A 15,654-nucleotide genomic window follows, 5' to 3' on the forward strand; every position below is an offset into this window, starting at 1 on the left:
TTTGTTGTATCTGCCTTCAAATGACTTGAAATTTTCAACAAGTTAACTACAATGCAGATGGAGATGACCTGTGAAAACAGTTTTTATTTGCCCGGCACAGAAATTTGGTCCGACGAGTGGCGGGCCTATAACAATTTAGGAAGTAACTTCACTTAAGTGACCAGTAGATGTAGTTTTTTTAAACGTGTGTTTTTGCATTTGTAGACATCGGATATACTCACAGAACAGTGAATCACTCTGTGCAGTATGTTACGTCACAAGGCGTCCACACTAACACCATAGAATGCCTGTGGTCGGCGGCTAAACGCCAGTTACGCCAAAAAAATGGTGTCCATCGGGACTATATTCCGACGTACCTGGACGAATTCATGTGGCGTCAGAGGCGACCGAAGTCGCACTATTTCCATGATTTGGTGCTGGCCATCAGCACTAATCCAAAATATGTAAATGTAAATGTAAGAGTGATTAATGTGGTACATTTTGACAGTTTATACGAATGTAATTTTTCAGATAGACTGGCGTTCCCGTTGCGGAAGACGCATGTGCGCAGGTAGAATAATTTGTTGTAACTGTTGTGTCTCCTGCAATGTTTGGCGTTTTTGCCTCTAGCACGTGATTTGACAAGCGGTGTCAACGTGTCCTTTTTTCTTTTGTGTCCCTGCGTGTTTTAGTGCAGTTCACTTTTTGCATTATACCTGATGAAGTCTCGCCGCATGGCAGACGAAACGCCGAAGAAATACAGTACGTTATTTTATGCCAGAAGAGGAGTACATGCAATTGTTACATCACAAACAAAAGTTTGTCGTCCATTAAGAGAGGTTTAATAAAGTGGTATCGGGTTAAGATTTTACTATGTTGGTGTAGACACCCTTGTGGTTGTTCCTTCATGGTTACGTACAATTCCACACTATGGGAACCTTATTACCGCCAACGTCGCTAAATCGTGTTAACGTCGGTTGACGTTTTAATGATTTTTGAAAGATATACTCGTTGGATTTTATTAAAAGTACTCTCGATTGTGAAGGAGGGGCTCTTCTTGATAAAAATTAAGGACGGATTAAAATCGATTCAAAATGTAATTGTTACGTCAAAAATAATAGTTTGTCGTCGATTAAGAGAGAGTTAATAAAGTGGTATCGAGTTAAGATTTTACTATATTGGTGTAGACACCCTTGTGGTTGTCTGTACCGAATTTCAAGTTTGTACGATGTCTCCTTCATGGTTACGTACAATTGTACACTATGGGATCTTTTGCCGCCAACGGCGCCAAAGCGCGTCGACTTCGGTTGACGTTTAGATGATTTATGAGAAAAATACTGGTTGGTTTTTCTTTAGAATGGGCTCGATTGTCAAGAAGGGGCTCTTCTTTATAATATACAACAACCGAATAAAATAGACCTAAAATGTAATTGTTACGTCACAAATAAAAGTTTATTGTTGATTTAAAGAAGGTTAATAAAACGGTGTCGGGTTAATTTTTTAGTATGTTAGTATAGACACCCTTGTGGTTGTTTGTTCGAAATTTCAAGTTTGTACGATGTTTCTTTCATGGTTACGTACAATTGTACACTATGGGACCTTATTACCGTCAACGGCGCTAATGCGCGTCGACTTCGGTTGACGTTTAGATGATTTTTGAGAAAAATACTGGTTGGTTTTTCTTTAGAATGGGCTCGATTGTCAAGAAGGGGCTCTTATTAATAATAAACAACAACCGAATAAAATAGACCTAAAATGTAATTGTTACGTCACAAATGAAAGTTTATTGTTGATTGAGAGATGGTTAATAAAGTGGTATCGGATTAATTTTTTAGTATGTTGGTATAGGATCCCTTGTGGTTGTTTGTACCAAATTTCAAGTTTGTACGACGTCTCCTTCATGGTTACGTACAATTGTACACTATGGAACCTTATTACCGCCAACGGCGCCAAAGCGCGTCGACTTCGGTTGACGTTTTGATGATTTCTGAAGGAAATACTGGTTGGATTTCGTTGAAAATGAGCTCAATTGTCAAGGAGGAGCTCTTCTTTGTAATATACAACAACCGAATAAAATAGACCTAAAATGTAATTGTTACGTCACAAATAAAAGTTTATCGTTCATTTAGAGAAGGTTAATAAAGTGGTATCGGGTTAATTTTTTGGTATGTTGGTGTAGAAACCCTTCTGGTTGTTTGTGCTTAATTTCAAGTTTATACAACGTCTTTTTCATGGGTACGTAGAATTGTACACTATGGAACCTTATTACCGTAAACGTCGCTGAAGCGTGTTAACGTCGGTTGACGATTTAATGATTTTTGGAACAAATACTGGTTGGATTCCGTTGAGAATGGGCTCCATTGTCAAGAAGGGGCTCTTCTTTTACATATTCGACAACCGATTAAAATAGACCTAAAATATGTTTGTTACGTCATAAACACTAGTTTGTCGTCGATTAAGAGAGGGTTAATGAAGTGGTATAGGGTTAAGATTTTAGTATATTGGTATAGACACCATTGTGGTTGTCTGTACCAAATTTCAAGTTTGTACGATGTCTCCTTCATGGTTACGTACAATTGTACACTGTGGTATCTTTTTGCCGCCAACGGCGCCAAAGCGCGTCGACTTCGGTTGACGTTTAGATGATTTTTGAGAAAAATACTGGTTGGTTTTTCTTTAGAATTGGCTCGATTGTCAAGAAGGGGCTCTTATTAATAATAAACAACAACCGAATAAAATAGACCTAAAATGTAATTGTTACGTCACAAATGAAAGTTTATTGTTGATTGAGAGATGGTTAATAAAGTGGTATCGGATTAATTTTTTAGTATGTTGGTGTAGGATCCCTTGTGGTTGTTTGTACCAAATTTCAAGTTTGTACGACGTCTCCTTCATGGTTACGTACAATTGTACACTATGGAACCTTATTACCGCCAACGGCGCTAATGCACGTCGACTTCGGTTGACGTTTAGATGATTTTTGAGAGAAATACTGGTTGGTTTTTGTTGAGAATGGGCTTGATTGTCAAGGAGGGGGTCGTTTTTGAAATATTTGACAATCGATTAAAATAGACTTAAAATGTAATTGTTACGTTATAAACAATAGTTTGTTGTCGATTAAGAGAGGGTTAATTAGGTGGTATCCGGTTTATTTTTTAGTATGTTGGTGTAGGATCCCTTGTGGTTGTTTGTACCAAATTTCAAGTTTGTACGATGTCTCCTTCATGGTTACGTACAATTGTACACTATGGAACCTTATTACCGCCAACGGCGCCAAAGCGCGTCGACTTCGGTTGACGTTTTGATGATTTCTGAAAGAAATACTGGTTGGATTTCGTTGGAAATGGGCTCGATTGTCAAGGAGGAGCTCTTCTTTATAATATACAACAACCGAATAAAATAGACCTAAAATGTAATTGTTACGTCACAAATAAAAGTTTATCGTTCATTTAGAGAAGGTTAATAATGTGGTATCGGGTTAATTTTTTAGTATGTTGGTGTAGAAACCCTTCTGGTTGTTTGTGCTTAATTTCAAGTTTATACAACGTCTTTTTCATGGGTACGTAGAATTGTACACTATGGAACCTTATTACCGTAAACGTCGCTGAAGCGTGTTAACGTCGGTTGACGATTTAATGATTTTTGAAACAAATACTGGTTGGATTCCGTTGAGAATGGTCTCGATTGTCAAGAAGGGGCTCTTCTTTTACATATTCGACAACCGATTAAAATAGACCTAAAATATGTTTGTTACGTCATAAACACTAGTTTGTCGTCGATTAAGAGAGGGTTAATAAAGTGGTATCGGGTTAAGATTTTACTATATTGGTGTAGAAATCCTTCTGGTTGTCTGTACCAAATTTTAAGTTTGTACGATGTTTCCTTCATGGGTACGTACAATTGTACACTATGGGATGTTATTACCGCCAACGGCGCCAAAGCGCGTCGACTTCGGTTGACGTTTTGATGATTTCTGAAGGAAATACTGGTTGGATTTCGTTGAAAATGGGCTCGATTGTCAAGGAGGAGCTCTTCTTTATAATATACAACAACCGAATAAAATAGACCTAAAATGTAATTGTTACGTCACAAATGAAAGTTTATCGTTCATTTAGAGAAGGTTAATAAAGTGGTATCGGGTTAATTTTTTAGTATGTTGGTGTGGAAACCCTTCTGGTTGTTTGTGCTTAATTTCAAGTTTATACAACGTCTTTATCATTGTTACGTACAATTGTACACTATGGAACCTTATTACCGCCAACGTCGCTAAAGCGTGTTAACGTCGGTTAAAGTTTTGATGATTTTTGAGAGAAATACTTGTTGGATTGTGTTGAGAATGGGCTCGATTGTCAAGGAGGGACTCTTGTTTATAGTATTCGAGAACGGATTGAAATCGACTTTAAATGTAATTGTTACGTCACAAACAAATATTTGTCGTCAATAAACAAAGAGTCAATAACGTGGTATCGAGTTAACTTTTTAGTATGTTGGTGTGGTTGTCTGTACCAAATTTAAAGTTTGTGTGACGTCTCCTTTATTGGTACGTATGGATGTATACTTTGGGACTTGTTTACCGCCAACGGCGCTAAAGCGCCTTAACCACGACTTTCATTTTTTCATATGTTGGTTTACGCACCCTTGTGGTTGATCGTACCCAATTTCAAGTTTCTCACAGGTTTGTTTCATTATGTAATCAATGAAGCGTAAAAATGTATTTCTTCGTTGCTGTTGTGCCTTTTGCCGACCTTCATGTGCCTGCAGGAGAACCGTGTATGTGTGTGTGGGCGAGAAACTTCGTCGTTGCATATCTTCGGTTAGTGACGTCACAGTGACGTAATTTTTGGTGTGACGTCATAACTTGACCCCACCTTCATTGTGACGTAATTTGGGGGTTCCCCGATTTTTAGAAGATAGGTACGTACAATAGTACACTAGACCCCTTTTTTTCATATGTTAATGCATTAGTTCATTCATATAGTGCGGATTATTGGTAAATTTAGGAAAATTGTTTGACATTTTTTCCAGTCTGGAATGGATCATCCAAGATTTTTACAATGTCAGTATATTTGAAGGACAACCATTGAACACCAGCAGAAGTTACAGAGTTGTACGTAATAATTACAGTGTCAAATAAAAATATAAGTGATCGAAAAAGTGGTCAAATATGAAATACTGCCAAATGCAATTAAAACTGCCTGCAAGAATTCCGTCAAATTTGGGGTCTGGTGTACTTTTAGCACCACACCTGATATCTCAGCTATCCCTAGTACAACAAACCTGAAACTTTAAATGAATGTTAAATGACACCTTACGAGTTACCATACCAAAAATGACGTCATCACCTATGACGTAACGAAATTTACAAGACTTCGAAATTTTCCTCTCTATACGCGCTACGCCAGTCAACGAACTGCAATAGCATACTCCGTAAGGTACAACACCCACAAAACAAAAGTGTTGTTTGATGAAAATTTAAAAGTCTCACAAGTAACCTGCTTGCGTTGTGTGACTATTACTGATTTATTAAATGCCTTCTTAAGCAAACACGCCAAAGTAGACCGCAGTTATTACAAAAAAAACACAACAAACAGCATGTACTTTTTTCACCACTGCAAATTGTCAGGATCATATAGCAAACACCACTGGTCCAATAGAGTCCATTGTGGCATCATTACAAAGGTATAACCCTCTACTTTACACCAAAGTTACATTTAAAGATATATTTCAATTGTGCGACACCTAGTGGCGTTTAGAACAAGGACAATATACGTAACATTGTGACGTCACAAGCAAACTACTTATCGAATCGAAATTGGGAGCGATCGAAAGACATGTCCTTTGTGACAAAGCGTACCAAATTTCAGCATGCAGCAGCCTTTACTTTTGAGTTGGGAGTCCATCAAAGACCCCCACCTTATTCGCTCGTATACACGCAAAATGGCCGAAACCGACCATGTGTACTTTTAGCACCATATATTCGATGGGTCGTAGCGTCCAAAGTAGAGACCCCATAGGGTCGGTTGATGCATCGTGTGGAAGGTCTATCCTTCTACTTTACCATCCACCGAAATTTAAGTACCTACTGTGTTTGTGCGACACCTAGTGTCGTTTAGAACAAGGACGATTTGCGCAACGAAACCCCGGCACCTGTGTATAACCCTTTGCGTTGTTGCACACAAATATGCTCTGTTAAGCAGAAGTTCGAGAAGGTTATTTACCGATAAAGAAACTTGCTTGCATAGAAATACAGTGATGGGGCTTCGCAATTAGTTGTTTTTGGGCAACGCCTTTTGGCTTTTTTTGCGCGACATCTACTGGTTTAGGATTTACACTAAATTTTGAAAATACATCATTTTCAACGCGTATGACGTATTACTGCGTCGACAAATACTTTTCAGACAATGTACAATGTGACATGTACGTTATCATGTCCTAAATAACAAACAATCTTGGTTGGAATTTGTACATGCTGATGTCGTTGAAATGGTCGGACTACGAACAATGCTGTGTAAATACCTCAAACCGCTACCACGTAAAACAGCCAAGTTATCTGCGTTCATAATATGGTTAACTCGCCATTCGTCAATTAGAATCCCCTCGGTCCTCTTATCTTTTGCCTTGGAAGAACAAAAACGTAATAAATTGTTCAATCGGTGTTTCAGTTGTTATCGCGAAACTCATTAAAGGGAAAACATATTAAAAATAAAAGTGGTATTTGATAATTTCCCAACAATATATTGACAATCTTTCCGTCGTCGACTCACTCGCTTTGTCCGCAGTAAGATTGTGACGCAACAAATATCAGCTGCCCAGCCGAGCGGAACCCACATTATTTCCTCTCTCAGCGCTCAACAAAAATGCGGAACTAAACTCACAGCCGTTGACTTGGGCAGAATTTATGAGGAAACTGTTACTTTGTGAAGGCGGATTGATTCCTTAATTCGTTCTCCAGTGAAGATTGCAGCAAGCAAACCTTTATCACAAACAAGTTTAAAAGATGTTCTCCAAGCATGATTTTAAGAAATAGCCCGAGTTGAAATTTGAGCCACAATGCTGAGAAAAAAACGCGTAGAAGTTTGTTTGTTGTGATCTGGGCCCACATCAGTTATACATTGTTTGAGGCAGTGATTACTTTATATTGTGACGTAATAAGGGAGGCGTGGTACCACACTTTGACACGCTTGGTTACTCACTGGTGAATCCATACAACTGAAGCAATTTCTCACTTAAAAGCGTAAACTGTTTGGAATGTAAACAATACACAGACGGTGGTTGTGACGTAAGTGACGAACTGCCTTTGTTTGCTGAAGGTTTCTTACTCGCAAAAACTGTGACTTGTTGGTCTTGGAGGGATCAGCCCAGCTAAGTAAGAAAAGTCAAGGTTGCTTTCGTCATCTGTACAGAAGTTAAATTGCTCGTTTAAGCTGTGCTTTCGTATAGCAAGAAAGCGCCATTTGTTAAAAGCATGGGGTTCGCGTTGGCAACAACTACAACAACGATAATTGCAGAATGAGACAAAATATCGTTTTAATCACGAATAGTAGCCTTGATTATTTACCACTTGCGTTGTGTGGGTTCAAGCAAATCTTCAAATAAGAGAGAACTCGCAGTTAACATCGGTCTGCCATTGAAAGCAATTAAATTCGCACTGGATTTGAAGGACGCATATTGGTATTTCTATGAAAATTAGTTTTGGTGCTGGGAAATGCCCACCGTGTAGACCTGTGTCACAATGCAAAGTCATGCATCACCAAGCAATGCAGTGACGCAATTAAGTTAAATTTACGGTTGAATGGGCGCACATGTGCGTGCTGTTGTCATGGCGAATTTTAAGGTGTTTGGGGCAGTTTTAGTGTGGTTTTGAGCTATTCCAATTAGGTAGTAACTTGCTGGTGGGTGCTGCTGAAATTTATGTTGAAAATGGAGCAAAAAAATCAGGCTGTGTTTGTGGCAAAATGAATCGTTTAAGTGTCCAATCATTTGTGATTTTATGAAAAATCCATTTCATATCTACAAATTTTGATCAAAATTAGTCTCCGAAAAAATGGTTTAGCCACCCCCCTAGGGCCATTTGCCCCCCTGGTTACTCAATATTTTGGTTAAAAGAGCAACCAAAAATGGAACTGGATTTTGCAGAAAAATGAATCGTTCAACTACCCACTCATTTGCATTTTTTTGTAAGTTCCAACTCTTCTCTATGCGATGGCATCAAATTTAGTTGCTGAAAAAGTGTCAATGCCCTCCCCCAAGGGCTGGGTATACCCCCCTGTTGGTCATATGATCTTCCAGGAGGCCCAAAAAGTCCTTGCTCTGTACAGTCTCATCCAGGAGCAATTTTTTTTTTTCAACTTTGTAGAATTCCAGGTCCCTATGTAAGTCACAAGACCCATCAACGGTCATTGGGAAACAAGCGGAACAGTCGCTAGATGCATTACAGCCGAGGGCCTTGAACACAGGATTTCTCCTATCTAATACCCATATAGGTCCTGAACGAGTGATGCTTCGATATCCGTGCGCAAAAACGGTTGAAAAGATACGTCATCATATCAAAAGTGTTAGCCATCGAAAATTATATGTGGGGCGAGACGCTAAACGTCCGAAAATCCTGGTTTACTTTACCTTAAAGTTGCTTGTAAACTGAAGCGCAGATTAATTTTGTTTGTCAGCTATGACGTCAAACGTTCGAGCGGGCGTTTAGCTTCTCCATTACGAGTCTTGATTAAACAAATCGTAAACCAGCTTAAGCCAAAGGCCAGGTCCGCCATGGAACAACATGTTTTTGTCACGTTTACCCCAGACATACCAGGATCATATTCGAAAATCCAAATGTATTGAAGCATGAATTATGAGCATAGGAATGGGTCTGAACCATATTGCAAGTAGAAAATATAGTAGACAATAGTAGCCAGGATAACCAGAGCAGAAATTAATTTAGGATATAAGGATCCTATTCCAATTCGTTTTCAGCCAAATTGCCTGAAATTTAACACAAATTTAAATTCTGAAAAAAAGGGCCAGACCTATATTCCAAAATTTTTTATGTTTTCTATTTTTTGGATGTCTCAGCCCATTTCTTTTATTCTCTTAATTTTAGTAAATCTGTTTTTGGTGAAAGCACACAAGCTTGCTTAAAACCTGATTAAAGACCAATTTAATTATTTAACTGATCTAAACAGACCACCCGAATTTTTTAAATGTTTGCTCAATAGTGCCACAAAGCGGTAGCGTCCACAGTCGTCTGCGCAAGGATAACTGGGTTACAGAGGTCACAATGTCACAAGCAGGGTGAAAGGATTGCGCTGGAGTACCAACGAAATATCCTTGTGTTTTATTTACATAAATAAGTTTATGCAGACTTTCTTTGGTTTTAAAGAGTTGCAAGATTAATCTGTACTGAGGTTTTGTTTTGTAGTTTGAGCTTGGATTAAAGAAATGATTTCTGTGAGCTGCATTTATGTTTGTTTACAGTGAGAAGGTTTCAAAAATTGTGACAAGTTGCTGCATTTGTTTTCGAAAGAGGGACATTGCCGACAAACATCATGACGGAGTCAGAAAGCAAGAGAAGAAGACTGACTACAACAATTTCGGAATCTGGTTCAAAAGTTGTCCAACAGAAAGCAGGTCTAATGTGTTATTCTCTCCTTTATTACATAAAACTGAGTGGAAAGTTACTAAAATCAATTATGCCTCATACTAAACCTTAGCTTTATTGGGAATGTATCATGCATAGTGACTTTTTAATTAAAGTAGCCTAACTAAAATAAAAATTTTATTTTTAGGCAAGTAATGTACAAATGATATTTCAGGCACTAACAAGATATTAACTTTGAATCAGATTCCACACAGCACATATCAGCACCGGGAGCAACCATAACTGGTAGCATTGCTGCAGTTCAGGGCAATGTCAATCAACCAATAATAATAAACAACTACAATACTCCAGGTATATTTGTCAACTGTTCAATGCACTGTAAACTAATGCAACATTAAATGGTACATTCTGTTTATGTTCACATTTAATTTTTGCAATGAAACTTTTTAACCTTTGCACCAACCAACCGTTTCATTTTATACAAAGCCGATATTATACCCTTAAAGTCAGATTAGTGTGAATTTTTGCAGGTCCATCAAACGAAGGTGAACAAGCAGATGAAAGTAAGCTGTTTCATCCTCTTTACTGCATTTAAAATATTTACCTAGATAATGTCTGACAATAATGCCCGAATGCTTCCATATGATAATGTCTAGTGAGCCATAATTACTTGTCTCTAGTTATATTTCTGTCTGCAGACAAAAAGCAGCGAGAAGCCATTGAAATCATCAAACATGAACAGGACAAAATTAAGTCTGTCACACCTCTTTCTGGTTTAAATGAAGAAGGAATCCCAGATGTTTGTCCACAGCTGGAGAAACGTGATTTCTACCAAGGTATTGATACCAAGAAAGGTGAAGAGTTTGTGCCATCAACGATAAGGTACAATGAAAATAAAGTTAAAGGAGAGCCTATAACTTTTGATGAGCTGCTTTCCACAATCGAAAGTGGTGATCAGTTTCTTGCCATTATTGGCGCAGCTGGTGCAGGGAAATCCACTTTGTCCAAGAAACTTTTGAGAAAAAACAAAAATGGGTATTTGGTGTTACACCTAAGTTTCATGAATTTAGATTATGGAGATAAAAAACTCACACTTCAAGAACTCCTACTTGATAGGCAGTTTCCAGATGTTAAGCAAACTGACCTTGATGCTGCATTTAAATGGATGAAACAAAACCAAGAAAAATGTGTTTTGGTATTTGATGGTCTGGACCAGGCAACATGGTCATTAGAAAATATGAAGCGAATTAATACAGATTATAAAACTCGGTTCACAGTTCAACAGCTTGTTGCCAATCTCTGCAGCAAAACCCTGTTCAAAAAATCATCATTGATCTTTACATCACGTCCTCATTCACTGCTTTCCATTCCTGTGGGACTTCGTCCAAAACCCACTATATATATCCGTGACCTTACTACAGAAAACACGAAGAAGCTATTTGATTTCTATGCTGGAGAAAAGGCAAACGAACTGTGGGAAAAACTTAAAGAAACTCCAGAAATGCTAGACTTTTGTCACAATCCATTACTTTTGCAGTTTGCTGTGTATGCTGGTTTGTTTGGTGACAAAAACTGTTTTGGCACAATTACAAGCTTATTTGATGTTGTTTTGCAACAACTCGATGCATCCGAGCATGCTAAGGGTAGTATACACTTTTTGAGAGAAGCACTTGGCAGAATGGCATATAATGGAATGACTCGTAAAACTGTTGTATTTACCCACCAAGAACTCTCAAATGTGGGCCTGGAGTATCTTAAAGTACAAGATGTTATAATAAAACTACCAAAATTTTCGTGGTTTTCAGAAAGAAAAGTTTTCGATGTTGCAGCTTCTTGTTTTTTCTTTGTTCACCAAATGATTCAGGAATTTTCTGCTGCTTTGTACATTTCCTTGTTCATGCCAGATGAAGACTTCGACAAATTCCTTGATACATTGGTTGGAGAAGAACACTGGAACATGACGCGACGATTTGTTTGTGGCCTCTTGCTTGGAAAGGAAAGTTGTAAGTACATTCCTTAATCTGTATATTTTGTGTCATAAGGTTTGCAGGCTTGGCACCCCACGCATTGCTGCCTGGCTGGATCAGCCACTTTTTCCTGACAAGTCGGAGCAAAATTTGAAAAATCAAGCTCCCGGTGAGGTTTGAACTCACGACCCTGGGCTGACCAGGCCCAACGTTCTACCAACTGAGCTATATGAGCTCAGTGGTTTCGCGGGGTATATTGTGGCGAAGGGACACTGGTGCGCAAGCGCACAACTTGCCAGGCAACCTTCACATACACGTAGGGGATCTCTACCACCGTATCAGATAACGCAGTAATATTTCATGCAATGGCATGATCGCCCAACTGCACAGTTCCTTGCTTGGCGATACTGCCAATCATGCCATTGCATGAAATATTAGTGGTATAGATCTCCTGTAGCTCAGTTGGTAGAGCGTTGGTTGGCCCATGGTCATGAGTTCAAACCTCACCTGATTTTTCAAATCTTGCTCCGACTTGTCAGGAAAAAGTGGCTGATCCAGCTAGGCTGCAATGCCTGGGCTGCCAAGCCTGAAAACACAATATTCGCGATACGTTAGCTGTGATCGCCAAGCAAGGATCTGCGCAGTGGGGCGATCATGCCATTGCATGAAATGTTACTGCGTTTTGTGTCATAATTTCTTTATTGCTGACAGCTTCAAGAAGTGACAATACTGAAACCAACTTGGACCCTGGATGTGCTACTAGTTCCGCTAGCAAGATGACATTCCCCAGCATTCCACAAAAAGGTTTTGTTGCATTTGATGTTGCCAGTTAAGCTGTTAAGGTCAAGTAACTGAAAATATTTCAAAAACTTGCAAAACTGGACCAAAACTAAATGCCAACGTAACTTCAATGTGAGTCTAGCAGGCTACAAGTTGGAGTAAACCAATCAAATCTGCTTTTTGTTATTCTCATGTATCGGTCATTGCCTTGCCTTCATAACATTACAAAAATACGCAGTCGCGTATGCTATTTGAATTGACATATTTATACTCAACAATTTCACAGCACTGCGGTTAGTTTTGCACTGCGTTTTTTAATACAGCACATGGTAACGCAAAGCTTCTACAAATAGTGGCTGTGTTTGTAAAAATATATATGAGTGCAAATAATTCGTGCAACCAAATACATTTTTACAATTTCCATTGCAAATGTTGGTCTTTCTTGTTTTCCAGACAAAAGTGCGAAATTATTGGATGCGCTTTCAAGATATTTCAAATCTCAACCCTTGCAATACGATCTACTGAGTGAGTAAATGATATGAATGCCAACAGTTTAATGCGTGTTTGTAAACACAACATTTATTTATGTAACAATGGGTGGGTTTGTTACGTCACACAGCCATTGTTTGAACCGAACACTCAGTGCAGTTTTTTTCAGTTGTTAAAAAATCTTGTAAAGGAAGGTCGTGTTTATTTCTTTCATAATATTTTGTGATAATTTAAACGTTTTATATTGGATTGATTTGTTGGTTCTTGTGTTGATTAAATCCGACTTAAACGTGGGGAATTCTGTGCAAGAATAAAGTAAGTTTTAGTTTAAGTGATTTTGTTAAAACTGGAAACCAGACATCTGCTTTTTGATAAACTTTCCTGTTTTGTTTCAGATTTATTCCTGGATTTTAAGGAAATCCAAAAATGCCATCTAGAAAAACTCGCCCCGTTTTGTCCTCAGATGTTGGATTTTTCCTTCACCCGACTTCACTCAATCCTTGAGGTTTTGTCGGAATTTTTACCAAAAGTTACAAGAAACGATTTGTGGCTGTGGATGATTGTTTGCGACCTGAACTCCGAAGATTTAACGATTATTTGTGAAGCAATAAAAAGAATGAAATACGGGGTTTGTTCGGTTTTTGTTCATTTTGTGAATAAGTTTTTATTTTAATAAAAGCATTTTTTACCAAAGTTTTCGATTTTAAGAAAAATGACATAAAATATTTTTATTGTAGTTTAGGGAATAATTTTTGTTTGTGTATTTTTTACTCTTTTCCACTTTTAATATTTGTTTATTCCTGGTTTAAAGAGCTTCAAAACATTTCCTACAAACAATATTTATATTTTAAATAGTTGTGGACTCTCAACCTGAGTTTCAACGACTTTCATCGAAGAGAAGATGGGGAAAAAATTTGTGGGATTTTACCGAAGGTTGGGGAGATGTTGGATCTGAGTAAGTGCGAATTGGATCCGGATTCGATTAAGATGGTGAAGGACGCACTTGGGAATATGGAAGATCCTGTGAGGATTTAATTTAAAAGATTTATTTGTAAATTTTAATAAAATCAAAACTTTTGTGACTTTTCAGCCGGAAGTTTGGGATTTGGATGGACAGATCCCCCCCAACTCCGATCCTGACTCCAGTGGTTCGGATCCGAGTGATTCTGACTCCAGTGGTTCGGATTGAAGCAGAAGCTCAACACAAAAACTACCTCATGTTCCTCATAACTATTTGTGTTTTCGTGATTCCTCAAATATAAATAAATTTAACAAAAACAAAATTTCCGCCATTTTTTTTCTTCCGCAGCGGTCACCAAGACCGAAACTTTAACGATGCCGGTAGGGGTTTTTAAACAAATAGAAATAATATTAGGATTGAACACCGGCCGATTTTTTCGGCAATTAAAATACGTGCAGTTTTAAAAACAAAGATTTACACTTTTGATTTAAAGATTTAATATTTTAGTTAATATCTGTTTGTAAATTGAGCACATTACGACCAACCAATAGATGCGCGAATTTGATAAGTTTTCCAACTTCTGTCATTTCGTCAAAATTTTTTTTTTGAAACAAAATTAAATATCATGTTCGAATAAACACAAATTGAAAAGATATCACACAATCTAGACAGGAAAACGTGATTCGGGCTTCGGAAGAGTAATTTAACGTATCCTTTGTAATTTAGTTCACTGGAATCGCAGCTAGGGCAATAAAGGAGTCTGGGCCTAGGCTACTTTTCCCGGTAGATACTCTAACACGTCGCGAACGGACGATGGGAATTTCCCCAGCTCTTGCGTAGCTACTTAAACTTGCGTTTTCACGAGACTAAGCAATAGTACAACTCCAATATTAGGTTCATTATAGCACAAACCTTATTACGTACAAAGAGCGTCATGTTTTTTTGCGGGATTTGTTTGAAGGCCGTGAATTTCGACATTATAGGACATGTGTACAATTGTCTATCAGCACGTGGTGAACGAAACGTTTCGTTTATGTAAGATGTTTTCTTGTTTTCAAAATACCTCTGTGCAATGCCTTCATAATTATTTTAGTTCGGAAAGAATGATATTTCCAACAAACATATCCAAAGCGCTGGTTTAACCACGCCACGCGTGAACCAAGGAAATCGACCGTTCGTGAGGCGGTTAGAGCATTGTCGCCGCACAATACATGTATATACTAAAAAAGGCCCAAAGCGTATATAACTATCTTATGACCGAGAGTTAAAACCAAAGTCATTGTAATCACAACAAAACTAACTGCGTAAATCAAGTTAAAATAATTATAGGAATTTCTTTGCCAAAATTTAAACACAAGTACTTCTTTCGCAAATGATAAATAAAGCTTAAATAAACAAAACTACTTTTAGTAATTCGGAAAACAAAGTCAACCTAAACATAAACAACCTATTTAGGGCACTTAGATAATCAAGCTATATAAATAACTGACGTAATCGGCCAACTTCAAGTTGCATTAAAGTTGCGCAACAACTCCAAATAAGGTATCAATACGTGTGGCCAACCGCAGACTACATAAGCAGAGCGACTAGTGCCTGCCAAATCAGTGTGTTTTAACTGTTGCTGTGTAAGGGTCTAGGCTGTTGGTTCTGCTTTAGTGCTCTCCATGTTTTGAAGAAACTTCTGTGCTGTATTATATTACTGGATAATCGACAATAAACGGATTTATGAACAACTTTGAACTGGTTTGAAGCTTGGTGGATGTGTGTTTAGTCGAAGTGAGACTACTTAGAAGACGCACAGACTTGTGTGAAGGAGTTATTTAAATCCAACATTAACCTTGAGATAGAGAAGGCAAGTTGCCTACGAGGCCGAGTTGCCATCAAGA

General features: G+C 38.1%; 1 protein-coding gene and 1 pseudogene across 1 annotated transcript; one reads left to right on the plus strand and one right to left on the minus strand.

Annotated features, from left to right (window-relative positions):
- The window catches only part of LOC145903191 (ankyrin and armadillo repeat-containing protein-like), a 38,855-nt pseudogene that overhangs the window by 12,245 nt on the left and 10,956 nt on the right, over positions 1–15,654 (minus strand).
- LOC145901686 (protein NLRC3-like) lies at positions 9,455–14,038 on the plus strand. Its single transcript, XM_082989447.1, has 9 exons — positions 9,455–9,600; positions 9,815–9,922; positions 10,102–10,134; positions 10,270–11,574; positions 12,250–12,342; positions 12,772–12,843; positions 13,203–13,435; positions 13,663–13,830; positions 13,898–14,038. The coding sequence occupies exons 1-9, from the start codon at positions 9,519–9,521 to the stop codon at positions 13,994–13,996; spliced, it is 2,193 nt and encodes a 730-aa protein (XP_082845573.1). The 5' UTR covers positions 9,455–9,518; the 3' UTR covers positions 13,997–14,038.

This window comes from Ascidia mentula, chromosome 5 (assembly GCF_947561715.1).
Source record: "Ascidia mentula chromosome 5, kaAscMent1.1, whole genome shotgun sequence".
Lineage (NCBI taxonomy): Eukaryota > Metazoa > Chordata > Ascidiacea > Phlebobranchia > Ascidiidae > Ascidia > Ascidia mentula.